Consider the following 15,894-nt stretch of genomic DNA (forward strand, 5'->3'; position numbering starts at 1 on the left):
CGTGTGTGTCCGGGCTGGTTGACAAGATGCCCTAGTGATACGTTGCACCCTTTTCCCAGGATATGGGTTGCGGTGTCCAGCTTTGCCGACACACTGCAGAGATGGTAAAGGCCCCCCCCCCCAACTATTTCACGTTGACATGCCAGTCACAGTGCCCTCTGCGTTGTCACCATGGTCTCGTGAGCAGACGCACTGAGCATAAGCTAGGTTTCTATCTACCACGGCACCCTGAAGGGCAAAAGTAATTAGGAGGTGGGAGAGATTCCTTAGAAGGGTGACTGTGCAAAACCAATCTAGTTCAGTGGACATGCCCCACTTGGAGTCAGCATGTTGACCGGCTATCAAGGACCATGACTCAGTAATCCCTTAAGGACAGCCACGGTAATAAAGCTGGGCCTGGGACTGTTGTTGAGCTCATTCAAATCAATGCTTCCTTTTCATCGACGCAAATGCCATCGTAGGGGCCAGAAATTGGTCCTTGCAACCGTTCAGAAGTAAAATGGGTTGTAGACAACCGCACACAGCCCCTTAACTCTAGAACCATCTTCCTTCAAGGATGGCTCAGCCGATATTGTTTGCATTTGAGTCTTATCAGAGGGGGGTGCTGCACCGGTGGGTGTAGTGGTGAGAAGGGCGAGGAGTGTGCATCATTCGTGGGGGGAGACGGAGGGAGAGGCGGGAAGCTTCTGTGGTCCCGCTAAGGTCGGGGAGCTAGAAGCAGCAAGGGCCTCATCGCAGGAGTGCCGGGTCTAGAGGGTTCTGGCCGCTCTGTAAGCTCCAAGCCTGCAAATGTCCTGGGCACACGGGGGCAGGTGAGTGCATGTGCTCAGAGGACCTTTGGGTGGAGGGGGGAAGCGCGGAGTGGAGGGGTGCAGAGAGCAGATGAGAATGTCGTCAGCGTCAGTCTCTTAAAATGTGCAGTCATGGGGCGCCCGGGTGGCTCAGTGGGTTAAGCATCTGACTCCTGCTTTCGGCTCAGGTCATAATCTCATGGTTCGTGAGTTTGAGCCCCGCAGTAGGCTCTGTGCTGACTGAATGGAGCCTGCTTGGGATTGTCTCTTCTTCTGTCTCTGCCCTCCCCTACTTGTGCTCTCAAAATAAATAAATGAATATATTTTTTAAATGTGCAGTCAGGACTGCTACCCACATAGTTATGGAAGCCCTGGGACCACATGTCTTAGGGGTGGATGGGCTGCAGGAATCCTGTTAGTTTTTCTGGTTTCTGGGGACAGTGGCATCCTCTTGCCCAGGACGGTCCCCTCCCTCTCTGTGGCTGGGGATCCCCAAGCATGTGCTTTTGGTCACTTGAAGAGCTCCTGGCAGGGCAGGCAAAATTACCACAACCTTGTAAACCAAAGAATGTAAGGTTAACCCAGCATGTGGGCTTTTGTTTCCGCCTGAGGACCTGGGTCTTGGGAAACCCAAACATCGGCCGCCCTAAGTGGGAAGGCTCCTCCGGGAATCTGTCTTTGATTTAACACCCAGAGAAATGCTGCTGGGGGGCGGGGGGGCTTCCGTATCTGGAAGAGGGAAGCTGACGGGAGGCCTGAGGTTTCTTTTCAAAATGGAACGCCTCTGGATTATTAGCTTTTCGTGAAAGGGAGAGGCCCAGATGTCCTGGGGTCCTTGACCATGTATTGCTTGTGTGTCACAGAGAAGGCCCAGAGGAGGCTAATGTCCACAACACCGGTGAGCCTCCCCTCCCTCCGCCTTTCCCTCACAAACAAGGGCTGTTCTGCCGAAACCTGCCGCTCGTTTCATATTGTTTTTACAATGTTTGATTTTCATTTGTGCTTATAACGTATTGACGTGGAGAATGAGATTGTCGTCAGATAAGGAGACCACAGTACTACGTGCATCGTCAAGAGTGGTAAAAAATTTATTGGAAAAAAGGGAGAGCGACCCGTCTCCCTCACCAACAAGTGTCTACAGGCCGAGGGAGTGAGATGAGACGTTGTGGCCGTGAGAGATGCTCTTGGTGGCAGTGTGCGGCCAGGTGGTGTGGTTGTGGAGCGGGAGTCTGGGCACGAGAGTGGAAGTTACGGGAGGAGCTTTGTCCTCATGACAGAGGGTCTCCAGTGCTAAGGTGAACCAACCCGTTGCCCCAGGCCCAGGGAGGAGAGAAGGCAGCCATCCGGGCTCTGCACAGGGGCCGTTTCCCTGGCCAGGCTGCTAAGACGTTGAGTTTGGGATGACGTTGAGTTGCTTCTAGGATCAGGGAAGCTTTCCTCTGCAGCATTTCCTCCTCATGTGTCCTGGGTCTCATTGCCCGCCTGTTGGTTTGGTGATAAAATGCTGTGGTCAGCATCTCCCATCCTTGTACTGGGCAGGCTCCGTGGCCCAGCCCAGCTCCACTCTCCTAACCCCCTTACTTTCTCAGCCTCTTCCAGAAGGAGACACAAGATTCATTTTGGTCTGAAGGAGGGATGCTTTAAAAAAAAAAAAAAAGCCTTCTTTTATTAAAACAGCGGTTACAAAGACTTCACTTGACTTCCGCATGCTTTGTCCATCGCTCCCAGGCCAGAGTCAGCGCATGCAGCACTTGGCCTTTCCACCATAGCAGGTGCCATCGATCCTGGTAAAAAGTGGGCATGGAGAAAAGTTACAGGTTCCTCCTTTCCTGGCACATATGTAGTGGTCAGACCGCTGGCCGAGACCCGTGAGAAAGGCAGCACCTGTAAGAAGGGAGAGAAAACACTTGAGACTCATGGCTTGTGGCCACAGTGACTTCAGAACATTAGGTAAAGCAGCTCTTTGCAAAGCAGTTCCACGGGTTCTCTCTTCCAAGAACTTTGCACTCCGTGTGTCTCCGGGGCTGCCCAGGAAATAAGACACCTGCAGAGCGTCCTCCATCTGAGGTCTGTGCTAGCCAGTGATGAGCAGTAAGGTTCTGAGTAGGGTTTCCTTGAGAGCTTTGAGGTGTGCAAGGGATTCAAGTTAGTCCCCACATAAAGTATTCTACCACGTCATACTGTTGCCCAAATACACGCCTCATGTTTCAGGAACGCTGCAACTCACTTCTAACCCCATGAGCATTCCTGTCTGTGCCCCCATTCCCATGCTGCCTAGTTATACCATCCTCTCCGAACCGATTCCCTGCTCCACCGTCTTTCCTGTCACCAAGTCTGTGGTCCTTCCATGGCAGGTGCCCATATGCAGAGCCCGGATGGCTGCCTTCTCTCCTCCCTGGGCCTGGGGCAGCAAGTTGGCTCACCTTAGCATCGGAAGTACAGCTGTGCTATAATGCTTTCCCTGTTTTGCCCAGTTGGAATCTATTCTGCCTTCTTCCCAGTATCCCAGAATCTCGTAATCACAAGGTCTCTAGACTAGTCTCATATTCTGTCTAATAGAGAACAATGCCGCCCTATGATATCCCGGATAAGTGACTATCAGGCCATTGTTTTGCATGCCTTCGTTGATAGGTGTTGTGAATCGAATTGTGTCCCCACCACCAGAATGAGTATGTTGATGTCCTAACCACCCAGTGCCTCAGAATGTGACTGTATTTGGAGGTAGGGCCTTTTGACAGGTAATTAATGTTAGATGAGGTCATAAAAGTAGTTCTAATCCAACATGGCAGGTGTCCTTGTAGGAAGAGGACGTTTGGATATATAAAGGGATATATACTCAAAGAGAAAAGGCCTTATGAGGACACAAGAGTAGGCGGCCATCTGTGAGCCAAGGAGAGAGGTTTCACCAAACCTGCTGACACCTTGAACTTGAACTTCTAGCCTCCAGAGCTGTGAGGGAATTCATTACCTCTCTTAAAGGAGCCCACACTGTGCTATTTTATTATGGCCACCACTCAAGCTAACACAACAGGCCATCATGACTCTGGGGAACGGTCCATTCTGATGTCATGTGTCTCTGCTTATTGGAAAGATAGTTTTCATACCGGTTGAAATTGTCCTCTTATTTAATCCATATCCCTGTTACAGCTGCCTCATCTGATCTGGAATCATGGTTGTCTGGTGACTGGATATATGGCAATGTTTGGGGACATTGCTGGTTGTCACACCTGTGGGGGATGCAGGGCGGATGTTTAGGTATCTAGTGGGTGGAGGCCAGAAGTGCTGCCAGATACGTGCGATGCACAGAGCAGCCGTCGTAACAGAGAATTCTCAGGCCCAAAATGTCAGTAGCACTACGGTTGAGAAATTGTAGCATAAACCAGTGGTTCTCCATGCTGCATACCCATGAAATCAGCTGAGATCTACTTAAAACTATTGACTTAATTGTCCCGGGATGGAGTTTATGTACTGGCATTAAAAGAAGAAATAATTCCTTAGGTGAATTTAATGTTCAGTAAAGAATGAGCATTACTGGACCATTGGTTTTCAAATTTTAGAGCTAACAGGAAAGAATTACCTTGTCAAGATTGGGAGCAGACAGGAAGGAAAGCCAGGGCAACATATTCTATTAACATAAAAAATTAAAAGTAGTATGATCTTTACAACTTGAATATTTAGTTGAAATAGAAAAATTAGAAATATTTTTCTGTTCATATAGAAAAATGGAATACTAGTTTGAACAAACTTGAAAATTGAGTTGAAATAGAAAAGTCTTTTTTTCTTGAGATAGAAAGGTTCTTAGAAAAATATAACTTACTGAAATAAATGGGAATTAGAAAATATGAATAGTTTCATAGCTATCAAAGCTGTTGGGTCCATGAATGAGACTCTAGGCCAAAATGGCTTCATTAGCAAATTCTACCAAATAATAAGAATAACATCTACACGACGCACTGTTTTTCAGAATCACAAAAGAGAACATTTGCCATTCCTGATGGGATGTCAACGTGATCTTAATGCCACTGTCTATAAAGGTCAAGAATTCAGGGAAAGGAAAGGAAAACTATGGTTCAATCTCCCTGATCAGTAGAGAGGCAAAGATCCTCTATAAAGTATCAGCAAACAGGATAAAACCAGGCTCAGTTTATTTCACAAATTCAAGCTTTCATTTAACATTTGAAGATCAGTCAATGCCTATTAACAATTAAAGGAGAAAATCATCTAATCACCCCAACAGATGCAGAAAGCATTGGAAAAATTCAACATTGATTTATGATAAAAATTTTTAACACATAACCCTGGAGGGAACTTCCCGAATCTCATTAAGAGTATCTGCAGAAGTCTACAACAAGCAGTACTCTTAACGGTCAAACATTGAAAACTTTTCATGTGAGATGGCCAACAAGGCCAGCATAGTCACTGTCGTCAGTTGCATTGAATGTTGTTGTACTTGAGGTACTCGCCAGGGGACTAACAGAAGAGAAAACAAAAACAAATGGTATAAAGGTTGGGAAAAAAATAAAATTGTCACCATTTGCAGGCATTCTGATTATAGGTAGATAGTCCAAAAGGAATTAACAAGTGTAGCTAGTTTGCTTTATATGATATCAATACATACAAAAAAAACCCAACTTTACTTCTGTGTATTAGCGACCAACAAATTAAATGAAATTAAAATAAATCACTATATTGAAATACCAGGTGCGTAGTTGTAAATCTAAGAAAATGCAGTACTTCTGTATATAAAAAATATAATATTAAAAAAAAGAATGCAATATTTTTTGATAAGTTAAAGAAGAACAGAAGAAGTGGAAATTCTATGTTTAAGCACTGGAAGATTAATTATTTTTCACAGGTTAATTCCCCCAAATTAATCTGCAGATTTTTAAAAATGTTTATTTACTATTTTGAGAGACAGAGCGCTAGCAGGGGAGGGGCAGAGAGAGAGGGAGACACAGAATCTGAAACAGGCTCCAGGCTCCGAGCTGTCAGCACAGAGCCCGACGCGGGGCTGAAACTCGCAAGCTGTGAGATCATGACTGAGCCGAAGTCAGATGTTTAACCGACTGAACCACCCAAGTGCCCCTAATCAGCAGATTTAACTCAATATCATGAAAATCCCAAGAGATTCTTTCAGTGAACCCTGACAAACTTACTCTAAAATTCATGTGGAAATTCAGAGGGACCAAGAATAGCCAAATCACTCCTGGAGAAGGTAGGAGGACTTGCTTTACTGGATTTCAAGACTAATTATAGACCCACTGTAATTAGACTGTGTGGTGGTAACACAAGGACAAACACAAATGGAACAGAATGCAGGGCATAGAGAGGGACCCATGCATATACGGAGGATTGACGTAGACCAACAGTGGCTCAGGAGAACAGTGCGGGGGACATGGTCTCCTTAGAGGTGGTTCCAGGACAATTGGATATTCATACTGAAAAAAAAAAAAACCCAAAAAACACAACTTTGCCCTTAACTCACACATTAAAACAATTGCCAGATGGGAGCACTTGGGTGGCTCACTTGGTTAAGTATCTGACTCTTGATTTCAGCTCAGGTCCTGATCTCACAGTAGTGAGACAGGGAGCCCCGTGGGCTCTGAGCCGGGTGTGGAGCCTGCTTGGGATTCTCTCTCCCTCCTTCTGCCCCTCCCAACTTGTGCACGCATGCACATGCATGCTTTCTCTCTCTCTCTCTCTCTCTCTCTCTCTCTCTCTCTCTCTCTCAAAAAATCAGAATATTAAAAAGATAAAAACCACTGACAGATGGATTAGAAGTCTAAATGAAAAAGGAAAAATAACGAGCCTTCAGAAAACAATGTTGTAGACTTTCTTCATGTTTTGGGGGTAAAGAAAGACTTACTTTTTTCCTTTTTAAATTTTTTATTTTGAGAGAGAGTGAGCATGAGCAGGGGAGGGGCAGAGAGAAAGGGAGAGAGAGAGAATCACAAGGAGGCTCCACACTCAGCACTGAGCCAACGCAGGGCTCAATCCCACGACCCTGGGTTCGTGACCTGAGCCGAAATCAAGAGTCAGGTGCTAAACTGACTGAGCCACCCAGGAGCCCCAAGAAAGATTTCTTAAGATACGAAAAGCATTGAGGCGTCTGGGTGGCTCAGTCGGTTGAGTGTCCGACTTCAGCTCAGGTCATGATCTCGCAGTCTGTGGGTTTGAGCCCCGCGTCCAGCTCTGTGCTGACAGCTAAGAGCCTGGAGCCTGCTTTAGATTCTGTCTCCCTCTCTCTCTGCCCCTCCCCTGCTCATGCTGTGTCTCTCTCTGTCAAAAATAAGTAAAAATTAAAAAAAAAAAAGATAGGAAAGCATTAACCATAAAGGAAAAGATATGACACATTTAGCCACATTGTGATAATGATATAAACTTCTACGTAAGGAAAGTTTCCATTAGGAGACAAATCAAAGCACAAGAGAGCAGTAGAGATTTGTAATGCTTACAGCTGACAAAGGGCTCCCATGCAGAATATACAAAGAACTGCTACAAGTCACTAAGAAAGGACAGGTAATCTATAGGAAACATAGACACGTAATTTCACATATCACAAAAGATATCCACATGGCTATAACTGTATACAAAAGTGCTCAACTTGTTATTTATTGGGAAAATGCAAATTAAAACTCCGAGCTACCACTACAGTCAGCAGACTGTTATAATTTAAAAATGATTGTTGGCGTGGATACGGAGCAGTGGGAACTGTCATTCCCTGGAGAGCAGTGCAACATCGAATATGTGCACATCCTGTTTTTTTTGGAAGATGCTTTTTCTTTTTTAATTTATTTTGAGAGAGAGAGAGAGAGAGAGAGAGAGAGAGAGAGAGCGAGCATGGGTGCAAGCAGGGGAGAGGCAAAGAGAGAGGGAGAGGGAGAATTCCAAGCAGGCTCCTTGCTCTCAGCACAGAGCCCAACGTGGGGTTCGATCCCACGAACCATGAGATTATAACCTGAGCCGAAATCAAGAGGCAGATGCTTAACCAACTGAGCCCCCCGGGCGCCTCTGTGCATATCCTATGACACACAATGTCCCCTATCTCTTGGCATCTCGCCAATTGAAAGGCAGGCAGCACCCAAGCTGTATTATTGAGCACGAGTGTTGACAAGGTAAAAGCGTAAGAAATAAAGGAAGGCATTGCCATAAAAGTCAAGCAATGATTACCGTTGGGGGAAGGCGCAAAGGGTGGGTGGCCCGGAAGGCTGGAGGGGTATTTCTTGGGCGCTGGCCAAGCCCCACTTCTTGACTAAAACCCTGGTTACAGGCTGCTTGTGTATAGTAGTTCATTAGGTTGTACTTCATGCTTTTGCACTTTTCTGGATGCATGTCCTATTTGGCAGGGAAAAAAGGAAGAGCTGCTTCTGAAGAGGTCTCTGCATATTCCCAGAGCTGCTCACGTCCTGCTCCACATGCAGCCGCCAGTGCCCTCTCCTGTCCCCGCGCCGGTCCCCTTCCCTGCCCGTGAGCTCCGCAGATAACTCAGCCTGCTCTTCTCCCCTTCCCCAAGGGCACCAACTCTTCCCTGAACTTGGTGCTCATTACCACCTGGGTCCTCACGGAGCAGCCTGAGGAATGCAACCCAGCACACCCCGTGGCAGCCCGCTGGAGCGCCCGGAACCAGAGGAATGTGGAAGAGAGACAACCCCCTTCCAGGTAAGAATGAGGGGTGAGAAGGAGAGAAAGCGGGTTTGTGCCGGCTTCTGTGCTTGAGGCAGAAATGGGGACCCGTTCAGATGTGCACACGTTTAAGCCAGTTACAGCTGGAGTGTCCCTAATCCCACCTAAACGCAACGGCAACTAGTCGGGGGGTAATAACAGGCAGGAGACTAACTAGGAAATATGTGCCCACGCATGGGTCAGGCACGGAAGAAAACAAGAGGGAGGAAGGAACGGTCGGGGCAGCGAGCACCGGAGAGGCTGAAGTTTGAGAGTCATCAGAAAATAAATCTGCACCAAGCAGGAACCCCAACTTTCCACGCTGCCGACAGGCAATATAACCTGTGCAGGTGACAGGCTGATGGTTCAAGGGAGAGTAGGCGGGACGGATCATAAAGGAGATAAACGCAGAAGGGGATCTTTAGACCTTGCATAGAAGAGCCATGAAAATAACATTTCCTGAAGAGCCTTTCAGGGAATGGGAGACAGAGAGGGGAGAGAATCCGAGCACGGGAGTGCGGCTGTCAGGCTGCTGAGAACGGAGCTCGCTCTGTGCCCTTCTGCTCTGAAGCAAGGGCACAAAGGTTGCCTTTGTGTTAATTAGAGCCCCAGGTGAGGCTTTGGAACACCGTTGGAAGGGAAAACTGTTGAATAAATAACTATACAATTCTTGGGCTAAAGAACCACCAGGCAGAGGCAAGAGCAAATCGCCAACATGACAGGCGTTTCAGAAAAGACGAGGCCCATGTTCGCCGTGCGCCAGGATCCGCGCCCCGTCTCAGGCCGGCACCACACTGTGGAATGTGCAGGAAAAGGCCAGGCTTGCAGAAAGTCAGGAGCCAGAACACCACCTACGTGACTGATCAGCCTGAGCTGATTGAGGAGCAAACATACATACAGATACATGGAACTAAAGAATGCAGTCTGGATTTTCGCAACACCCGACGGCAGAGCCCCGTGCCTACGGGGAGGTGTACAGGGACGCGGTGGTGGGGAGTGAGCGAGACTGGGAGATCGGCTGATGGGAGCCCTCTGGGCCTCAACAAGTCAGCTTTGGGCCTTCCCCGGTCAGGACAAGGTGGTCGGGTGGGGGTCGTGTCAGGAGGAGGCCTGCCCACGAGCAGGTGGGGCACTGAAAGAGAGGCTGCTTGTCGGCGTAGGAGTCTGGTGCTGTTCAGGGGCTAGAAAGGGTCAGACTTCACTCACAAGGTATCTGGGGACAAAATGAAATACACAAGCCACTCCTGCAAAACAAATAACAAAACTCCAGAGTGAACTGGAGCATAACTGCGGACCAGAGACTGTCGTCTTCAGACAAGTAGCTCATGACCTCCCTGCTCGCCAACTCACACTTTGGAAATCAGCAAAGCCTCTTATAAGTGTGTGAGAAGTTTTAACTCAATTCCTGTCTAGATTATTCTTTTTTAAAATTTTTTATTTTTTTCATTTTAGACAGAGAGGATGTGAGCAGGGGAGAGAGGCAGAGGGAGAGAGAGGGAGAGGGGGAGAGGCAGGGTGCGGGGGAGAGAGAGAGACAGAATCTTACACAAGTTCCATGTTCAGCACAGAACCCAGCATGGGGCTCGATCTCAAGACTCTGGGATCATGACCTGAGCTGAAATCAAGCGTTGGATGCTCAGCCAACTGAGCCACCCATGAGCCCTCTGTCTAGATTATTCTTAAGATCGATCCTTGTGGGGCACCTGGGTGGCTCAGGCACTTGAGCGTCCGACTTCGGCTCAGGTCATGATCTCGCAGCTCGTGAGTTCGAGCCCCGCGTCAGGCTCTGTGCTGGCAGCTCAGAGCCTGGAGCCTGTTTCAGATTCTGTGTCTCCCTCTCTCTCTGCCCCTCCCCTGCTCATGCTCTGTCTCTCTGTGTCTCAAAAATAAATAAAACGTTAAAATAAAAAAAAAAACTTTGAAAAGATCGATCCTTGTGCCTGGTGATGCATCCAGAGCCACAACTGAAGTCAAATACTTGCTATTTTCTGGCTGGGACATATGGTGAGATGATATTCGTAGAACTGCTTTTTTCCAGCTGTGAAGAGCCACGTGTGACATTCTGTGAGGACAGCTCAGTTTCCCGTGCGGCACTGACCAGGTGGCTTCTGCAAAGCCTGGTTTGGAGGCCGCAGGGCCCTTATGTCTGAGGCATTGGGGAGCGTGTTTTTCCGGATAGGACCCAGAGGCCATAGCACACACATTCCTGGTGGCTGTCGCCAGAGGTCAGACAGGTGGAAGGAATTCGGGCAAGCAGGTTGGGGTGGGGATCGCAGAGTGCGATGCTCAGGTGTGGGCAAGGCAGGGCAGAGACCGAGGGTCACGGAGTGAGGGAGCTGGGAGTCATTTTGCCTAAACCATCATTTTAAAGATGGTGAAAACCGAGGCCCAGACCTCCGGGAGTGCCAGCCGTGTCTCAGAGGGACAGGAAGGAGGGGTATCGAGGAGTGGCCCGTGCCTCTGTCAGGGGGCTTGGTTAGTGTTGCTATAGTAACGGGCTGACCACCTGGGACAAAGGCGCAGCTAGGAGAGAAGGTTCTGTCTGCATCTCTGTGTCTGTGCGGCTGTCCTCTGACCAGCGTCCACGCTGTGAACACAGCCTCTGAAGAAGCCATTTCTGATTCCTTCACTGTCTCGGCTGAAACGTCTCCGGGGCTCGTCCACACCCAGGTGGTTTCCTGCCATGGAAGTCCTCACTCAATGAGGCCCCAGAGCCTCTTGTCCCTGTGACTCCTCTCTGTGCTGACACCCCGGGCCCCGAGGGCGGGCAGTGCCGATGGCCTGGGTTGTAGTCCTCCCTCGGCCTGTCGCCAGCCCTGCGTGAGTCTAGCCAAGCCATGTATCCACAAAACGAGGATAATGATTCTTCCTTCCCCACAGGGGCCTGGGCGAAGCACTAGGTTAAAAGACAGCTTTGGGGTTTCTGTTTCTCTTCCTCTGTGGGCCTTCCCACCTGATCTCCTTTCTGTCCAGCTTGTCCTTAGTCCCACCTGCCCTTTCACCTTTTACCAGTGTGTTTCCCTCGGGACTGCGGACCCGGACACGCACGGCAGCCAGGCGAGCTGCTAGATGTCGGTGCAGTGATCTGAGGGGAGGCGAGAGGGAGTAGTAGGGTCTGTGGTGATGTGGACACAAGTGTCCATCTGGGACAGCAGCCACCACGGCTGCAGCTCCCTGGTGCTATGTGGGAATGTGGCCTCATTCTGTGTGTGTGTGTTTAAAGTTTACTTATATACATATTTGTAGAGAGAGAGAGAGAGAGCAAGCATGAGTGGGGAAGGGCAGAGAGAGAGAGAATCCCAAGCAGGCTCTGCACTGTCAGCTCAGAACCCCACTCGGGGCTTGAACTCACAAACCGTGAGATCATGACCTGAGTCGAAGTCGGATGCTTAACTGACTGAGCCACTCAGGCGCCCCTCATTTTTGTGTGTTTTTAAGAGAAGATAAAAGTCTGAATTTTATGCAACACATCCTGCGTTTTTAATGTCTAGAAGGAAGTTATATATATATATATATATATATATATATATATATTATTTTGTTTTGTTTTATTTTATTTTGTTTTGTTTTATTTATTTTATTTTATTTTATTTTTTTAAATACCGTGAACACCAAAGTGACCTCCGTCTTTCCTTCCCATCTCTGCTTCCTCAAGAAAGCCTGCCTGGCCCCTCAAGACCAAGTCAGCTCCCATTGTGACGTGTTCTGTTACCACCCTGTACTTAATGGCATTTCACAACACAATGGTAATCAGACAATTAATTATAAAATCGGGTTTCTTGTCATGTTCTGCTTCTACGATGTAAGGCCATGACATCGAGGGTTGTGTTTTCCGGGACAATGCTGGCACACAGTAGCTGTTAACTAAATAGCCACTGAATTGGTGAGCAGACAGCCTCAGACTCCCCTGATCTCTGTACCCCTTGGCTGGGTTCTCGTCCAGCTGATCAGGGACCCGATTGCCTTGACATTTTGACATCATTCTGTGCTCCCAGGAATAAGACTTAAGATTTGTAGAAGATAAGAGGAAGAAATGATTTTTTTTTTTTCTGATAGAGATTAAAAACTGCTTAAAGAGGGGCGCCTGGGTGGCGCAGTCTGTTAAGCGTCCGACTTTGGCTCAGGTCACGATCTCGCGGTTCGTGATTTCCAACCCCGCGTCGGGCTCTGTGCTGATGGCTCAGAGCCTGGAGCCTGTTTCAGATCCTGTGTCTCCCTCTCTCTCTGCCCCTCCCCCATTCATGCTCTGTCTCTCTGTCTCAAAAATAAATAAACGTTAAAAAAAAAAAAAACAACTGCTAAAAGAGACTGTCAAGTCATGGTTTCCTGCAGTGACTCCACAACTGTCATTCGCCTCGGGGCACGTGGGCCTCGGTTTCCCCCTGTGTGACTAGATGAACCTACCGGCTTTCCCAGAAAAGGGAGTGAACCGATCCCACGTGAGGGCTCAGGGTGAGTCACTGTGTGAGGCTGGGACCCGAGCAGCACGTTCCAGGAGCTCCACTGAGCAACCTTCAGACAGTAAACTTAGTCCCGTCCCCATACTGAGAATCCATTTCCTGGCAGGGCTGTGCAGACGGGATTTACGTGCTGTCGGGAGGGCAGCTCGGGGTAGATCCCCCGGGGAGAGTCTGAGTGAATCCTGCATATGCCAGGTGTTCAATCCTGGTCGCCACCATTTGTCTAACTGCTAGGTCCGGTTGTTCCTGCACATCCTTGGAAACACTTTTATATTCTGTGCTTTGAATGACATGCTTAAATCGTATTTAGAGGTGACGGAGTGATTGATAACTCTTCGGGTTAACCTAGTGACTTTCCAACTTTTCTGCGTTGGCACTGAACCACAGTAAGCGATTTTGCACGGCCACCGAGAACAAACACACACATTCACACACCCGCGGGAGTAAGAGGACAGCGAAACGGCACGGATGCGCGCTGTGTGGCGTGCACTAGTATTTTCTGTTCTTTTGAAAAAATGTGGTGGCAACTCATTCGGTTGATATCCCCACCCCTCCGATAGATCCCGGCTGGAAATACTCAAAGTCTGCCTTAGAATATTTTGGACCCAGTTTTCAGATGGGGGACTGAGTCACGTTTGGAGAAGCCACGTCTATGTGATGCCCTGCAGAGAAGCACAATCTGATCTTTGAGAGAATTCCGGAGCTTTGGTGCTCTAAGGGCCACCTGCAGTGGCCCACTCATTTTGCAGATGGGGACACTGAGGCCCAGCATGCATGGGTTGCTCAAGGCCACTCAGTGAGGGAGTGGCGGGGCCAGGATAAAACATGTCCCCCAGTTGGCTGCACTGCCTCCTCTTACAGCAGGTGCACTGCTGTTTTGACCCGGAGGAACTGGCAGCTTCTGGCCATGGCATCTGGGAGGCCCTACCCAGTGACCGGGGTGAGCCGAGGTGGCAGCCTGCCCCTCCCTCAGCTGGATAGGGAGCCGGCCCCTCAGTGCGGGGAGCCATGTTGCTGGTGGAGTGGGTGGTCCCCTTCCACACGGCAGACTTCCTAGATGTCCAAGGCAAACACGGGGCTGGGAGATGCTGCAGCTTCCCGAGACCGGCCCCACATCCCTGCCAAGCACCGACAGCAAAGAGCCCCCCGCCCCCAAGCCACAGTCACTGGGGGAGACCTGAGTCTGTCACTCCCGGGGGTGGCCCCCAGCCCCAGGCTCAGCAGGCCTGCCCGTTGCCACCTGCCCAAGCCGGCTGCTCAACCTTGGGGATGCTTTTCCGTCCCTCCGTCCCCTGGGACACAAGGACAGCTGTCCTCCGAACTCAGCCCCTGCTTCCTGGCCCAGGGCGAGGGTGTCCCAAAGCTCACCTGGGGCCAGGCGGGAGAGGAGGCACAGCGCCAGCAGCAGGAAGCAGAGAGCCTTCATGGCGGCCGGCAGGTTGGGCCCGGATGCCTGGCCAAGGAGGCTCCTCGGAGGCCGAGCTGACAGAGGCTTCCAGAGGCGGGAGTGTCTGTATTTATAGGGCAGAGGGTTGCACAATCACATGGGTGATCTGAAGGGTGGTGTCGCAACCCACAGAGTGAAATTCTAATAAATAACCCCTGGTGCCATTTGCCCCGAGTAGGCTGCGAGTCACGTGGACCCACTTTTCTCCATCTAGCTGCGACCGGATTCAGCCTCCAGCCTGGAAACCTGGGGTTGGCTCCTCCGGCCAGTTCTGTTTGGTTTTGAGGCTGGACAATGCTGATGGGGTTCCCGGAGAAGGCAGCTCAGGCTAGCGGCCCCGCTGGAGCGGCTCCCAGGGCCCGAACAAGCAGCCTCAGGGGACACTAAGCCACCAGTCGGGACGAGTGTATGTAGCTGAGCTGTGTTCCCTGTCAGACGGCCCCAGACATCACCCTCTTTCCTGATCAAAGCTGAGCTGGTTGCTTTTCATTTAGCCTACAGGGGTGGACTTTCCAACAGGCCAAGTCTGCTTTCTCAATTCTCTGCTTCTGCTGTGAGTGTTCTCCTTAAGTAACCAATGTCAGTCTCCCTTCCTTCTCCCTTCCCTTCCCTTCCCTTCCCTTCCCTTCCCTTCCCTTCCCTCCCCTCCCCTCCCCTCCCCTCCCCTCCCCTCCCCTCCCCTCCCCTCCCCTCCCCTCCCCTCCCCTTGTGTCTCTCAAATCTTTTGTAATCTATGGGCCTCTTCTATCACTGAAACAGTATATTTTTATCAAGACTTTATTTTTTTTTAGAGCAGATGTAGGTATACAGCCAAATTTAGGAGAAGGCACAGAGATTTCCCGTATACTCTCTGACCGCTCCCCACAACCTCCCCCCATCAGCATCCTCCACCAGAGGGAACATATGTTACAATTGATGAGCTTAAATCTACATATCATTATCTCCCCAGGCCCGTAGCATTAACGTTCACTGTGGGTGTCATACATTCTGTGGGCTTGGACACATGTATTCACCACTACAGTGTCATGTAGAGCAGTCTCTCTGCCCTAAATGTCCTCCGTGCCCCATCTATTCATCCCTCCCTCCCCCCTCTCCCCTCTGGCAACCACTGGTCTCTTTACTGTCTCCATAGTTTTGCCTTTTCCAGAATGTCACAGAGGTGGAAACAGTCTGTAGTCTTTTCCGATTGGCCTCTTTCACTTGTGATAGGCATTTAAGGTTCCTCCGTGTCTTCTCGTCACTTCACAGAGCATGTCTTTTCAGCGCTGAATAATATCCCATTGTCCGGATGAACCACGGTTTCCTTATCCGTTCACTTACTGGAGGACACCTTGATGGCTTCCAAGCTTTGGCAGTTAGGCACAAAACTGCTGTAAACATCTGGGTCAGGTTTTCGTGTGGGGATAAGTCCTCAAATCCTTTGTGCGCATATCAAGGAGTGCAGTTGCCGGGTCACATGGTAAGAGCATGTTTAATGTGTGAGAAATTGCCAAACTGTCTTCCAAAGGGGCTGCGCAGTTTGCATCCCCACCGG

General features: G+C 49.5%; 1 protein-coding gene across 1 annotated transcript; it reads right to left on the reverse strand.

Annotated features, from left to right (window-relative positions):
• Positions 1-1,861: 1,861 nt before the first annotated feature.
• Positions 1,862-14,417, reverse strand: DEFB1 (defensin beta 1). Its single transcript, XM_043557597.1, has 2 exons — positions 14,282-14,417; positions 1,862-2,675 (listed from the first exon to the last, which is right to left on the reverse strand). The coding sequence occupies exons 1-2, from the start codon at positions 14,337-14,339 to the stop codon at positions 2,527-2,529; spliced, it is 207 nt and encodes a 68-aa protein (XP_043413532.1). The 5' UTR covers positions 14,340-14,417; the 3' UTR covers positions 1,862-2,526.
• Between the last annotated feature and the right edge of the window lie 1,477 nt (positions 14,418-15,894).

This window comes from Prionailurus bengalensis, chromosome B1, assembly GCF_016509475.1.
Source record: "Prionailurus bengalensis isolate Pbe53 chromosome B1, Fcat_Pben_1.1_paternal_pri, whole genome shotgun sequence".
NCBI classification, from domain to species: domain Eukaryota; kingdom Metazoa; phylum Chordata; class Mammalia; order Carnivora; family Felidae; genus Prionailurus; species Prionailurus bengalensis.